The sequence below is a fragment of the Abrus precatorius genome, unplaced genomic scaffold (assembly GCF_003935025.1).
Source record: "Abrus precatorius isolate BTA unplaced genomic scaffold, Abrus_2018 Scaffold7, whole genome shotgun sequence".
NCBI classification, from domain to species: Eukaryota; Viridiplantae; Streptophyta; class Magnoliopsida; order Fabales; family Fabaceae; genus Abrus; species Abrus precatorius.
Window position 1 is genome coordinate 6,971,725 of NW_020874417.1, and position 13,017 is coordinate 6,984,741.

Here is a 13,017-nt window from a genome sequence, read left to right on the forward strand (position 1 = left end):
ATAATAATTGTCATCAACTAAATTATAATTATGATTACTAAAAAATCGTGAAACTACCCAGCACCCTTTATCTACATCTTTTCGTATCTTCAACTCAACCTCACAACCACATCTTGTCATCGCTTTGTGGTCCCTAAGTTAATTTGGCAAACTTCGATATGTTTGTCTTCGAAAACCTTCACTTAAAGAGACAAATTGTTGCCACATAACTTCTCCGTTCTTATTTTTATCACGTTTGTTTTTCTTCACGCCAAAACCCATTCATTTATCATATTCATTATAAAATTTATAACAATCATTCACACTAAAAAATTTCATATTTTTAATGTTGGATAAATCAAATAAATGTTCATACCTGTCATTTTTCATATCGACTTCATCTGAAGTTGCAATTTCCTCTTCAACATTACATTCATCAACAAAAACCTATAACAAATCCAAATTACTTTTTGTAAATCAGATATAACTTTCGCTTAAACAAACAAAATGTACACAAACCTCTTCGTTTTTATTCTCATTTCCACTGACATCCATTTTATTTTACAAACAAACAAAGGGTATTATTTGACTTGCCTTATCCAAGCTCTTTTGTCTTCCTCTTCCTCATCCTAATCTACTTTCTTTTCTAGCTTAACAAATGCTACCCTTCGACAGTTCTTCCTCAGATTTAGCACTTGTTTGCTTGCATTAATCTGATTTTAACAACAAAATATTATGTCTGCTTCAAACTTTTCATTGTTTAAAACAATGTCACTATTAACTACATCAGTGTTTGGAGCCAACTAATATGGTTACACTATTTTATTTATATATATTTCTTCTGCAACGGTTCTCTGAGACATGCGATGTACAAACGGCATTTTTAATGTTAATTTTTAACTTCTATGTTAGTCTCTCTCAAAACTGACTTATAAGACCAAATGTTAATCTTCGCTTCTTTTTATATACGCTACCTCACCGCACCGATATAGAAAATATCGTTTTATAAATATGTCAACACTTTCTACTATAGCTGTGGATCAAAACTGATGTACAAGTAACATAGAACATTATTTCGTACATTGTATCATTTGCCTTATGTTGCTTCATTGTAATAATTGATGATCACAATTGGAACGAAAATGACGTAGGGAGTTACAGTGTCATACAAACTACGACTTTATCAACATTATTTATATCATTCTTTCTTCAATTTTTGTCTTCTCCAAACTACATTTCATCTTCTCCGACGGTACACAATTAAATGACAACATGAATAACGTCAGTGATTAACTTTTTGGGATACCATAATCAATGTTAACACTGTCATCCTTGGAAGGAAAACAAAGAACTTGTATACTCATTCATCAACAGTCCAAATATATAAGCTTCTTATTTACTTTTTTTATCCTTCCTGACTAACAAATTTAAGTTACTCATCTGATTTTTTACTTTTACAGTTTCAATCCTATCCATCGATTTAACACAATCTAATTCATAGTCTTAATTGTTTTAAAATTTACTTATACAACAACTTGACTTTTGCAATTCTACTACTTTTACAATGAATAGAAGGACCTTAGAATCACCCATTATATTTTAGTATATTAACTTTAAGATGCTCATGTTGAGAAAAATCCTTGGCTGGGGACCACACGATTAGATTCCATGTAGAAATTGTCCATATTAGCACATTATAACTCACAATTACATTTTACTTGGTTAGGTCAAACATTTAGTTCAAATTTCAAATATCAGAAGAGAGTTATTTTAATAGGTCCATTATAAACTCATAATCTAATACACCTTAAAACTATGCCTCTTACAAGAAATTGAGAGAAATGGACGATAACTCATACAAACCAAAGTCAAAATCAAGCTTGTTGTCATTGTAATGATACAGAAATGTGGTGCGTATTTGATAAGTAATTGAAGAAGAATAGCCTCAATGTCCTCGTGGTGGCAGACAAGATCATTCAATCACCGAGACACCAAATCTGAAATTGCAGCTTCATACGCCTATATATCATTTTCATATTGGAAAATCCACAACTGACCCACACTTTGTTGCATAGACACATTACATAGCATATGTTGCACGAAATTGTTTTAGAAGAAAGAAAACAAAGGGAGAAAGAAAATATTAAAATGTGAACTAAAAAGAAAATAGAAAAAAAAATTGTCCCTAAATTTATTTATTTTTCCGACTATATTTTCATTCATCTCCATTAGTGTGTGGGCAGCTGTAGGGCAAAATATATTCAACTTTTTACAGATATCTAATTAGAGACATCAAATGCAAGGCTACAAAAAGAAAAGTACCTATTTTTCCCACCCTCCTAGTCTCGTTCCAGGGTCATAGTTTGAGAACAGCCTAAACTCATTTCCAAGTTTGCTGGAGTGATGAGGCCTAAAACCACAAGGATGCAAGCCCAAGATCTGTGCTGCCCTTTCTTTCTGCACTTCACCTACAGTTGTAATACAACAATTAGAATACCCAACCATGGATAGAGTTTTATTTCTTAGTAATTCTTTAAATTGATTATCTTATCATAAACATACCATTGAGAGTAAATCATCATTTCCAGAGCAGTGATACAAAACACAACAGGTTAAGCTTCATTGGTACCTGTAAGTAGAAGCAAAAATGACTCTCCAGGTTGTATGAGCAAAGGAATTGTCTCAGAAACTTTCTCCAAGCACTCTTTGCTCTATTAACAAAACAATTGGAGTAAAATGATCAGCAACCAGAGCATTGTGTTTTCAATTGGAAATAATCTATACTGTCAATCTCATAGATAGGTCTCACACTTTATGTCTTTTCTATTTCCCCCTAAAAGGACAAAATTGTCATTACAAATTAAAGAGTAAAAGTTCACCACCGACAGTCATTCTTATTTGTAGATTTTGAAGGTAATATGGAAGAGCTTTCACGTAGGTTATATGGGCATCCGAAACTGGCTCAACACCCTGTATACATTAATCTGACTTGTTTACTTTTTAGATTGTAAAAGAAGGAAAAACGTTTCTCATGCCTTACATAAAACTGGATTTTTCTTTTACACTTGAATCATGGTTACCTCTTCTGACAACAAACAATTACAATCATTCATAGAAAATAGTGAGAAATGCAGAAATAGAGAAAACAGGTGCCTCGTTGCTAGAAGCCATGAGAATACACGAAACAAGGTGTAAAATTAGTTCACAGTTCACACTGAAATATAGGAACCCTAACTATCCATGACACATGCAATTCAATTCATCGAAAGAGATATTAAGTACTATATAGCTCAGCCTTTGCTTTGCTTTGCTTCATATTGATTATTTTTACAATCAAAACTACCAGACTTAGAATATCAATTTCATATCATAGTACTGTGGTTACTTTTAATCAGAAAACGTTTAAAAAAGTACACGAGGGAGGGCTGAAAAAAACTGAACAGAAGTCCAACACATTAGATGTGTAATAAATAAATCTTTTGGGATCTACATTTCTGAAATTAGAACAAGAAACGGGTAGTGGAATTTGTACACTCCTAATTAAATATACACAGCTTTTAAAATATGCACTGACTACGCATATGATAGCATCTGGGTTTTAACTGAATTAAGTTATACAGTTCAAAGTTCAAACTACTTTACAACTTGCACACTAGGTATGCAAAATTCATTTTTTCACAAGTCATGATAATCAACTAATCCTCTACCACTCAAATCATCTATAGTTTTCTGTGAAGTGCGCAAACAAAAATAGCAGAAGGGGAAGTAAAAGTTATAAAAGACACCGATTTGCAGCAAGTAAAATCTCAGCAATTAATACTCACCAGGTATGGAGGATCTGCAACCACAACTTTGAAGGAATGCTTCAATTCAGATGGTATCACCACAGGGTGATTGTAGTCATAAAATGTGTAATCACTTCCGTATTGCTCAAAACGTTTGTCATACTCAAGAAGTTGCACAGAAACATTAGGATCCATTTTCTGTAATATTGAAGAAAGGAAAAAGGGAATGTAACTAATACAGCAAAAGCAAACAGAAAAACACTAAACCGATCAAAAACAAAAAAGATGGAGCAATAGGAATCAATAAATCACTTTATTATTGTAAACATCTTCCACTTTAAGTTAATACCCTACACTCCAATCTTATATACAAATCAAAAAGATTACAATAACAGACTTCAAACGTAATCTGAGTTATAAATACACTGCTTAACAGTTCAAACTATCTTGTGAATTTCACACCAAAATTATGAATGGAAAACATATATATAGGAAGGCTCTCAAACTCACACACATTAATTTCACACATTTGAGTTCTGACTATTTACAGTGGCCAATACCAATCACTCTCACCTGAGCAAAATGGTAAATTAAAAGATAAATAAAACTTAAACTTCGAAGGGAGAGAAGTGAAAAGGTATAAGAAACCTTGAGATAACAATAGAGAGTAGGGCAAGCAATGCAGGCAACGCGAGAATGGAGGCCATGGCAGAGAGTGAGAACCTCTTCGGCGACGGTTCTAGCAGTTTCAGGGGTGTACCAGAACTGGCTCAACCTCCAATCCTCGGAGACCAAAACAACCTCCGCATTGGAGTGGCTCTGCTGCTCGGCGAGGAATTCTTTGAGGGCGGCGAGTGTATGAGAACTCAGAATTGGTTCGTCGTCGTCGGCGGCGAACGAGGGCGACGCGGAGGACTCACTGAGTGGGTTAAGCGAGTTAGGGTTAGGGTTGGGGTTAGGGTTCACTTGGACTTGTTCCTCCATTTTGCCGATCTCGTGTGGGGAAGAGCTGAGCAGGATTGCCACTACAGGGAGATAGTTTATGGACCGGGTTTACTGCAACCCGAACCTAGCCCATCAAGCTCAACCAATCCATATTTTGTTTTGGTTCATGAAACAAATCTAGTTTAAATGCATATTAACAAAAGTATATTAAGTCTTGTCAGTGAGTGTCTTGAAAATATTAATTGAAAATCAATAAGATTTTTATTAGAAATTACGATTTAAATGCGTTCAAAACTATGGCAAAATACATTAATAATTTTTTATATATAAAAATCATATACTCATAATTTCAAAATCTTAAAAGAACCTATTTACATTCCCAAAGTTAAAAAAAAAAAAAAATCCGAAATCTTTAAGGTTACCAGATTTTACTTGAGGGTAACATTAATCACGTCTACATTCATAAATATTGTGTCCAATACTCAAAGGCTAGCAAGTTTATATTTATAATTCTCATGAAATTACCAGAGTGACAAATTCAACATTAAATTTCTCAAATAAATCTAGTAATTTTTTTCATTTTGTTATCCCAAAGAAAATTGGACATCGTTTATTCCACTATCCATCAAATGCTGTCTCAAGCACACTATCCATGATCAACCCATTCTTGCCCACGATATTAATAGAAACGCCGTTACTCAAATATTGTGCCTCTTCCGGGTAAAATTTACGTTATGAAGCTTACCCTTTAAAAGGGCTTAGGGAAAAAGCCATATCCTATTTGGAATCTTTGAAATCGCATCGGAGTCTCCTACCCAAAATTACTCGCTCATGAGAAGACTCATCACTGCTTTACAATATTCGAATATCCGTACGTTGAAATTACAAGTGTTTACTATCCTAATAAGTTTATAATTTAAGTTTGGGCAGAAATAAAACATGTCAAGGCTAGAAAGGAAACACACGACCATGAAATGAAATCATCATATGGTAATATATGAACCAGGCTAGTACTAAAACTCATGGTCTCGGTCCTCGGAACTCAAATTTACGTCCAAGCAACAAAATCATCCATAACAGATAAAAGGTAACTAAAAGCCAGCAAAAGTATTACATAAGATACATAATTAACCACGGTCAATAAATGAAGTACAAAGATCGAAACAAAATCTTTCTCGTCAACCATACTGCTTCCTCGAACTGTTTAACGATTGGCCTTGGCAACTCTCTCAATTTCATCCTTTTTCTTGATAGCATAACTGGAGGGAATAATATTTTCAGAAGCAATCCCAAAACCATTAAAAACAAAGTATGATGAAAGAGAAAGAGACTTAATACAACAAAAAATGCACACTCGAGGGATAGAACTCTAAATATATACCTGTTGGATGAACCTTTGGCTGCATTAATAAGTTCATCAGCCAAACACTCAGCAATTGTCTTAATATTTCTGAAAGCAGCTTCCCGTGCACCTGTAGTTAGAAGATATATGGCCTGATTAACACGGCGAAGGGGGGAGATATCCACAGCCTGTCTCCTCACAACTCCAGCAGAACCAATCCTAGTTGCATCTTCACGAGGACCACTGAATTATTGAAAGACATAAATACACTATGAAATAAAAATTCAAAAAAAAAAAATTTACAACAGATCATATCAAGAACTGCAAATAATATTCACATTGCTGCAGTTGTATAGTCTCATATTAATGTTATTAAAATTTTCCAGCAAACACAATTTGCTCAAGAAAAATGTGAAGTATCACTTCAACCTAACTTTGCCTCCATGATAATAACCCAAGACATGAAGAGCCATCATGATATATTTAAGCAACAAGTATTACACTAAAACAAACAAACAAAAATTCTATTTTAAATTATTGAGGAGAATGATCAGATAGAGCTAATACATAAGTGCCATCATCCAGGCAATCAAACCAATAGGGAAACAATTAATCATCATGTCATTCTCCAACTTTAACTGTCCTGGGTCAAAAACTTTTTTATTAAGGTAAGTATCTTTAACCTGAGTTTCATTCCCCGAAGTAAGAACTTTCCAAGTAATTACAATTAAAACATACAGAAAAACAAAATATTACATAGAATATAGGTGCAGTAAGATTACCAAAGCAAATTATCGGTTTACACAACAGTACAAAAGGTCCCAAGGAGAATGGTCATATAGAGCTAATACAGGCTGCCATCATTCAGGCAATCAAACCAATAGGGAAAAAAATAATCATCACTCCATCCTCCAAATCAGACACAACTGTAAACACAAATTTGAACTCAAAACCACAAATCTATAAAATCAATGACACATTTCCCAAAATCAAACTAGAAATTTCAGCATTGGCAAGCTGCTTAACTTCCTACAGTACAAATCTACAAAAGGAAAAGATTCTTAATGGGGTTTTAAATTGCAAACCACATCATGTTACATATTAGCCGCAATTTGCCAGCAGAAGCAACAACAAAACTGTAATAGCAATTTAAAGTTCAAAGCAAATCCATCAACGCATAAACACATCATGATATTCTATTTAGAGTGCCAGCACATACCTATTGATGACAGCATCGACAATGACCTGAATTGGGTTCTGGTCAGTCAGCAAATGAATGATCTCCATAGCATGCTTGATAATCCTAACAGCCATAAGTTTCTTGCCATTGTTTCTACCATGCATCATGAGAGAGTTGGTGAGCCTCTCAACAATGGGACACTGCGCTTTTCTGAACCTCTTCACCGAATACCTACCAGCAGTGTGAGGAACGTAAGTTGCATGCTTCGATGGCACCACTCCAATATAATCAGCCAGAGAAATGTCGTTAACCTATCAGCACATTAAAAAACTAAATTTAAAACGAAAAAAATAACTAAGTTTAATATATAACAATACATAGAAAAAATGTAGCACAATTAATTAAAGATACATATATAATTCATCTAAAAAGCAGAGAACGCCATTAACCTAATAACAAAAAAAAAAACATTTTGAGATACAATAATACTAAGAAAACATGAAACACAATTAATTAAAAAATTGCATGATATAATTAAACTAATCAGCAGAAAATCGTTGTTAACCTAATAAGAAAAGGAAAACAAATAAAGATACATTATTAAAACACAAAACATTTATCTTAAAATATTCAGATACAATTAAACTATGAACTAGTTCAATCTTAATTAATAAAATTTGATGTGATTTTGGGCGTACCTGAACATCATCAAAGCTCCAGCGGTTGAAGAGCTTGACATCGATTTGGGTAGGATCTGGAACGGTGCCAGCTTCGTGGATGACTTCAGCCATGGCTGCGACAGCAATTGAACAAAGAGAGTTAGAGTTAGAGTTAGAGTTAGAGTTAGAGAGAGGGAGAGAGAGAGAGAGGGAGAGAACTAACTTGGTGGTGTTGGGGAGGTACAGAGAGTGTGGCGGAAGGAGTAACTCGAATCGAACTGCGAGAAGAAAAACCCTAGACACTTGCTGTTCGCATTTGGGTATTTATTAAATGATCAAAACCCTAAATAAAATCATTTTTGGGCCGACCCAATATTTCTCTGCAATTATGTAATTTTATCCCCTTCACTAATGGGCCATGTACAGGTTTTTTTTTTTCGGGGGGTACAGAAGCCTAGTGTATTTTACTACTAATATTTACACTTTTGTTTCTTATGGTTATGGGTAATTTTTAAGAGAGAAAAACATGAGAGTGGGAAATAAAAAATTAAAAAGCAGCTAATTAAGTAGTTTATTTTTTATACAGAAATAATGTAGTTTATTTGAGTGGAAATAAGAGGGATGAGAAATATACAAAATAAAGATGAGACCCACCTTATGAATCTTGCTCTTAAAAGTGGGGAGAAATGAAAGAGGGGAGGGAGGTTTTTAATTTTAATTAATTTTATATTGATATGTACTTCATATAATATAAAATATAGAATAATACAAATAACTTTTACTAGAAAAATATTACAATAATGTTATTATTATGATCATTTACTATTTTCTTTTTCGTAATTTTTTATCCAAATAACACGTCTTTTTCACTTCAGTTTTACTTTTATTTATTTATTTATTTATTTTTTATTTCATACTCATTCAAATAAACATAAACTATTTTCACTTCTTTTTCTCCTGTTTTTACTTGTATAAATAATATTTTTTAATCATATTTTTACTTTATTTTTACTTCTCTATTTATCCCTAATCAAACAGAATGTTGAAGAGAAAGTAAAACTGACTTAAACTTCAAAAGTGTGTTCATTATTAAATATGATTGTGATAAAAAAAAATATTAGTACAAAATAGTCAATTAAAAAGTTGTATAACCATATATTTTTATCCGTAATATGATATGTTGCTTGTTTCTCTCTTTCTTGTTTGATGTTGTTTTCTTACATTAAGAAACTTGTTTTAGTAAGAATTGGTATTTTGTTGAAGAATGTCATGTCATCATAAAATTGCTTTAGGAGTCGCCCGTGAAATTGCTCTAATACATATGTAATGTCTCCCTATTTACAGTTTATATATATTATTTTTTGTCTGACATATTTACAGATTTGAAACTGTGTAAACACAAAGACCCAATAACCCTCTTAAATAACCCTCTTAAAAAACTCCATGAACCAACATCAACCACTCCACTCATCCCAAATTAGCATAGGACCTTGTGAACCAAATTAACTTGTACACACAAATCACAACAGCAAAATCACCGTTGACAATACCTCCTAAAATAGTTGTTTTCTTGGTCAAACACCTCCATGGTCACACATTGAATGTGCCCCCGCTTAGCCCATGACTAGCCCATTACCTGGCGACCATCAACTACAATCTGTGCTTGTGTAACTTGGTTAGGAATTCAAACAATTATACATTTAACGGTTAAAGACTTGAGACAAAAAAAAACACGGTTTAGACTTGCATTACTTTGTTACTAAACATAATATATATATTCAAACCCATTTTTTTTCTTTAATGTTATCTATTATGTTTAGTAACAAAGTAATGTTTATCTCTTATTTTTAAAAAGCTGTAATTTAAGGATTACTTAATTTCAGAAAATGTTAGAGGATCCTTGAGTACAACGAAGAATAAATAAATAGCAACTTGCATGACTGATAAATAATAAAACACGAGTGACTTAACAAAGTCACAACCAATAATGAGAAACAGAAGCCCTTCAAGATTTATCAATCGAGGATGTGGCAAGAATATTCATAAAAAAAAAATTAACAGGAGCCTTTGAATTTTATCAACAACTTAATGGTATCATAATACACTAATGCTTAAGTTGACTCATGAATGATGAAAGTTAAGAAATTTTAGTTTAAAATGACTCTCAAGAAATCATAGGTTATAATGGAAAAGATGAAGAAAAAAATGAAAAAAATGAATTTATTATTATTTTCAAACTTTCATAATAAAAATAAATAGACAATTTAAGCATTAAATCAAGATATTTTGACAGCAGACATGAATAATACTTAGGATACATTTTATATAAGTTGGAAAACGACAAATAGAACTATATAATAAAAAAGGTAATTGTTTAATTCAACTTATTTTTTAAAAAAAAAGAATAATTATTTCTATCTCTTCTAAATAAAAATAAAAATAATCGAAACAACCCGTTTCTAAACGTGGGCGCCTACTCGGGACTACTGCGTTCTTCAATATTTGATAACCAATGCACAAGAGTAAAACTTCCATCGTATGAGCAATCAACATGTTACAAAAAATGTTATTACACCCTTTAATGTTTTGAACTGTTTGTTTTACATGTGGAAAATGAAAGAGTTGAAATTGTAACATATTTCACTTGATTGATTTCGTAATTGCTTCAATCTAACTATATAATTTTACTATCTAAATTTAGTCTCATTTTAGAGTATCTAAGATCGTACATGGTAAAGTATGAAAATATCCAGAGTATTCAGGCTGTCGGTTTACAATTGAAAAACAATTCTCAAAAAACACGTTCAAATAATATACAGAAAAAGATTAAATAACGTTAACTTCTCAATTATATTAAAAGCTCAAAATGAATTTTATCCAAATCAATTCTGATCAATTTTAAAAATGTGCAGAAATGCCATTCCAAAAACATGACAAAGTTTAGATGACAACCATTCGCAAAGTTATATCAAAGTAATCGCTCTGACTACATCTAAAAACAAACAAAAAAAGAAGGAAAAGCATTATATAGAAAATAAAAACACAATTTTACTCGATCACAATAACATCAAAATTCATTCCAGAAAACAAATATACCATAGATTAGCAACATTAAAATATGGTATCCACTAACTACCACAAAAAGAGGAATGTTTCACCACAGTGTGTATCCTGAGCCGAACAACACATCCAGAGACCCTCAGCGCAACCTTCTTGCTTCTCTTTCAGACTCCAGAAGAGTGAGAATGTCTCCTTCTCTCACTGGTCCCTTCACATTCCTCATGATGTGACGGTTCTGATCATCCAAAAACTTCACTCTAACCTGAGTCACTTGCCCTCTTGACCCAGTTCGACCCATAACTTTGACTACAACAGCATGCTTTACCTGAGAATCCATCCTGCTCAAACACAAGAAACAATTACACAGTTAAAAAAGGAGCATGGATAACGGACAAGATCACTGACATATCTGTAGGAGGGGGGAAAAGAGTGGACAACATATATGAAACACACAGATACAAATATAAAATCATGACTCCAACATAAAATTGAACAAAGGAAGTGAATAACAAAAAAAAAGTAGAGCAACTCTGAATAAACCCCTCAACAAATACTCAAAAGAGAAGAAAATAACATGACTCAAAAGGGAATATGAACCTGACTTGTCTCACAAGCTCAACTAAACTTATGCATCCCAACTTAAAAAGGTTAAGTTATGAAGCTTCTAAAAAAATTAAGGGAAAAGTTGACTTTAAGTAAAAATTTGATTCACCTTATCCTACAAGTTGGCTCTTAGACTAAAATGAAAATGCAGTTCCCTGCGGTTAAGTGAAATTTAGCATCAATACAAACTCGATTCAACAGCCATCATAGTTGTTACTGAGATATCAAGACATCATCAATCACTACATGGATATAAATCGTTCAGACCATAAAACAGCAATCCAAATCATACTACTGTATGAAAAAAGTCTAATATGGAAGTCCAATAACTATATAAACAACAACAGCTAGGTAGATATCAGAACAAATATGTTTGCAGCCTCATTATGTAATTATAATCCCAAAAGCTTCAAAACAAACTCGGAATACATTTTGCAAATTTATTTCAGCATATGTATGATATAACATGCCCATAATCATGTTCTGTATCATAAAAAAGGGTTCATTGCAAAAAACAACTCCAGCAAATGTCTGATTAAGAAACCATTGTTAAATATACAACAAAAGCAATAATAAAACAATAAAAGCGGAACAGTCATGAAATTTCAAGCAACAATATAAAGGGCATAGAAAACATAGTGCAAGAAAAGTGTGTTGCTGTGCCAGCATCTTTGTACTTATCTCAATAGTTTGTTAAGGCAAGTAAAAATCTACCTTTCTTATAGCTATTAAAGTTTGAAGCAAATACTGTCGCACTGAGAGAATTTCTAACAATTCAATATGTAAAACTAATTTTCAATAAAGTTTATTAAAAATATTAAAAATTAATGATTCTACCTCACCCTTTTATAGTCTTCAATGAATTTAAGCAAATAACTAAGAGCATGTTAAAAAATCTGTTTCTAACACTGCTTATTGCACCAGAGACCAAGTTACCATTACTATTGCGTAAATAAAACCAAAAATTCAAATTCAGCAATAATATATAAAATTTCAATTAGAAGCGAAATCAGCACTATTACCGTAACCATTCAAAATGCTACTTAAGCAGAAATCATCATCCACATCAAACAAAACAGATCAGCATAACACAGTTACCGACATTCACATCACAAAAACACATAAATAATGAACGAATCGAACGTACACTTTGCAGATGTAGATTAGCACGTCGATGGAAGATTAAAAACAGAAAAAAAGACAACCTGATTGTAGAGAAGCGAAGTTGCGGCTGCTCTCTCTGTCTCTCTACTAACTTTTAGCAAAAGAAACAAAGACGAAACCCTAGTTATTTAAATTTATAGATACATCATTATCAAAATGGCAACAATAAAGATTAAAAAAATTAAGACAATAATACCTTATTGTAAACTAGTTAATAATAAAAAATTATAGGAGAATTGTATAATTGTTTATAAATTTATAGATTCCAAAATTTTATCTTGTTAAATATAATTAAATTAA

The 13,017-nt window shown here is 32.4% G+C and overlaps 3 protein-coding genes and 2 non-coding genes across 7 annotated transcripts in view; all 5 read right to left on the bottom strand.

Moving 5' to 3' along the window:
• Positions 1 to 1,704: 1,704 nt before the first annotated feature.
• Positions 1,705 to 4,775, bottom strand: LOC113870877 (EEF1A lysine methyltransferase 1). The gene is made up of 5 exons (XM_027507399.1): positions 4,413 to 4,775; positions 3,804 to 3,962; positions 2,609 to 2,690; positions 2,302 to 2,447; positions 1,705 to 1,976 (listed from the first exon to the last, which is right to left on the bottom strand). Exons 1-4 carry the CDS (start codon positions 4,746 to 4,748, stop codon positions 2,302 to 2,304), a joined length of 723 nt encoding a protein of 240 aa, XP_027363200.1. The 5' UTR covers positions 4,749 to 4,775; the 3' UTR covers positions 1,705 to 1,976.
• LOC113870879 (40S ribosomal protein S5) lies at positions 1,737 to 8,183 on the bottom strand. Of its 2 annotated transcripts, XM_027507401.1 has the most exons (7): positions 8,114 to 8,183; positions 7,930 to 8,024; positions 7,271 to 7,542; positions 6,091 to 6,294; positions 3,804 to 5,968; positions 2,542 to 2,690; positions 1,737 to 2,447 (listed from the first exon to the last, which is right to left on the bottom strand). In XM_027507401.1, the coding sequence occupies exons 2-5, from the start codon at positions 8,020 to 8,022 to the stop codon at positions 5,914 to 5,916; spliced, it is 624 nt and encodes a 207-aa protein (XP_027363202.1). In that variant the 5' UTR covers positions 8,023 to 8,024; positions 8,114 to 8,183; the 3' UTR covers positions 1,737 to 2,447; positions 2,542 to 2,690; positions 3,804 to 5,913. The 2 variants fall into 2 exon arrangements, with proteins under 2 accessions (XP_027363202.1, XP_027363201.1); XM_027507400.1 differs by lacking the exons at positions 1,737 to 2,447; positions 2,542 to 2,690 and having other exon boundaries at positions 5,659 to 5,968; positions 7,930 to 8,062; positions 8,103 to 8,119.
• LOC113873963 lies at positions 6,596 to 6,678 on the bottom strand. Its single transcript, XR_003506028.1, has one exon. It is a non-coding gene; the product is annotated as a small nucleolar RNA Z102/R77 (small nucleolar RNA).
• Positions 6,880 to 6,961, bottom strand: LOC113873964. The gene has a single exon (XR_003506029.1). It is a non-coding gene; the product is annotated as a small nucleolar RNA Z102/R77 (small nucleolar RNA).
• Positions 8,184 to 10,809: 2,626 nt separating the features above from the next.
• LOC113870881 (40S ribosomal protein S28) overlaps positions 10,810 to 13,017 on the bottom strand; it is a 29,414-nt gene continuing 27,206 nt past the window's right edge. Inside the window, exons 3-4 of one of the 2 annotated variants that reach the window (XR_003505705.1) lie at positions 11,020 to 11,291; positions 10,810 to 10,967 (exon numbers count right to left, since the gene is read on the bottom strand). Coding sequence is in view for 1 of the 2 variants with exons in the window: in XM_027507404.1 (XP_027363205.1) it covers positions 11,090 to 11,287 (198 nt within the window). In the remaining variant the exon portion in view is untranslated. The other variant, XM_027507404.1, reaches the window with a different exon arrangement.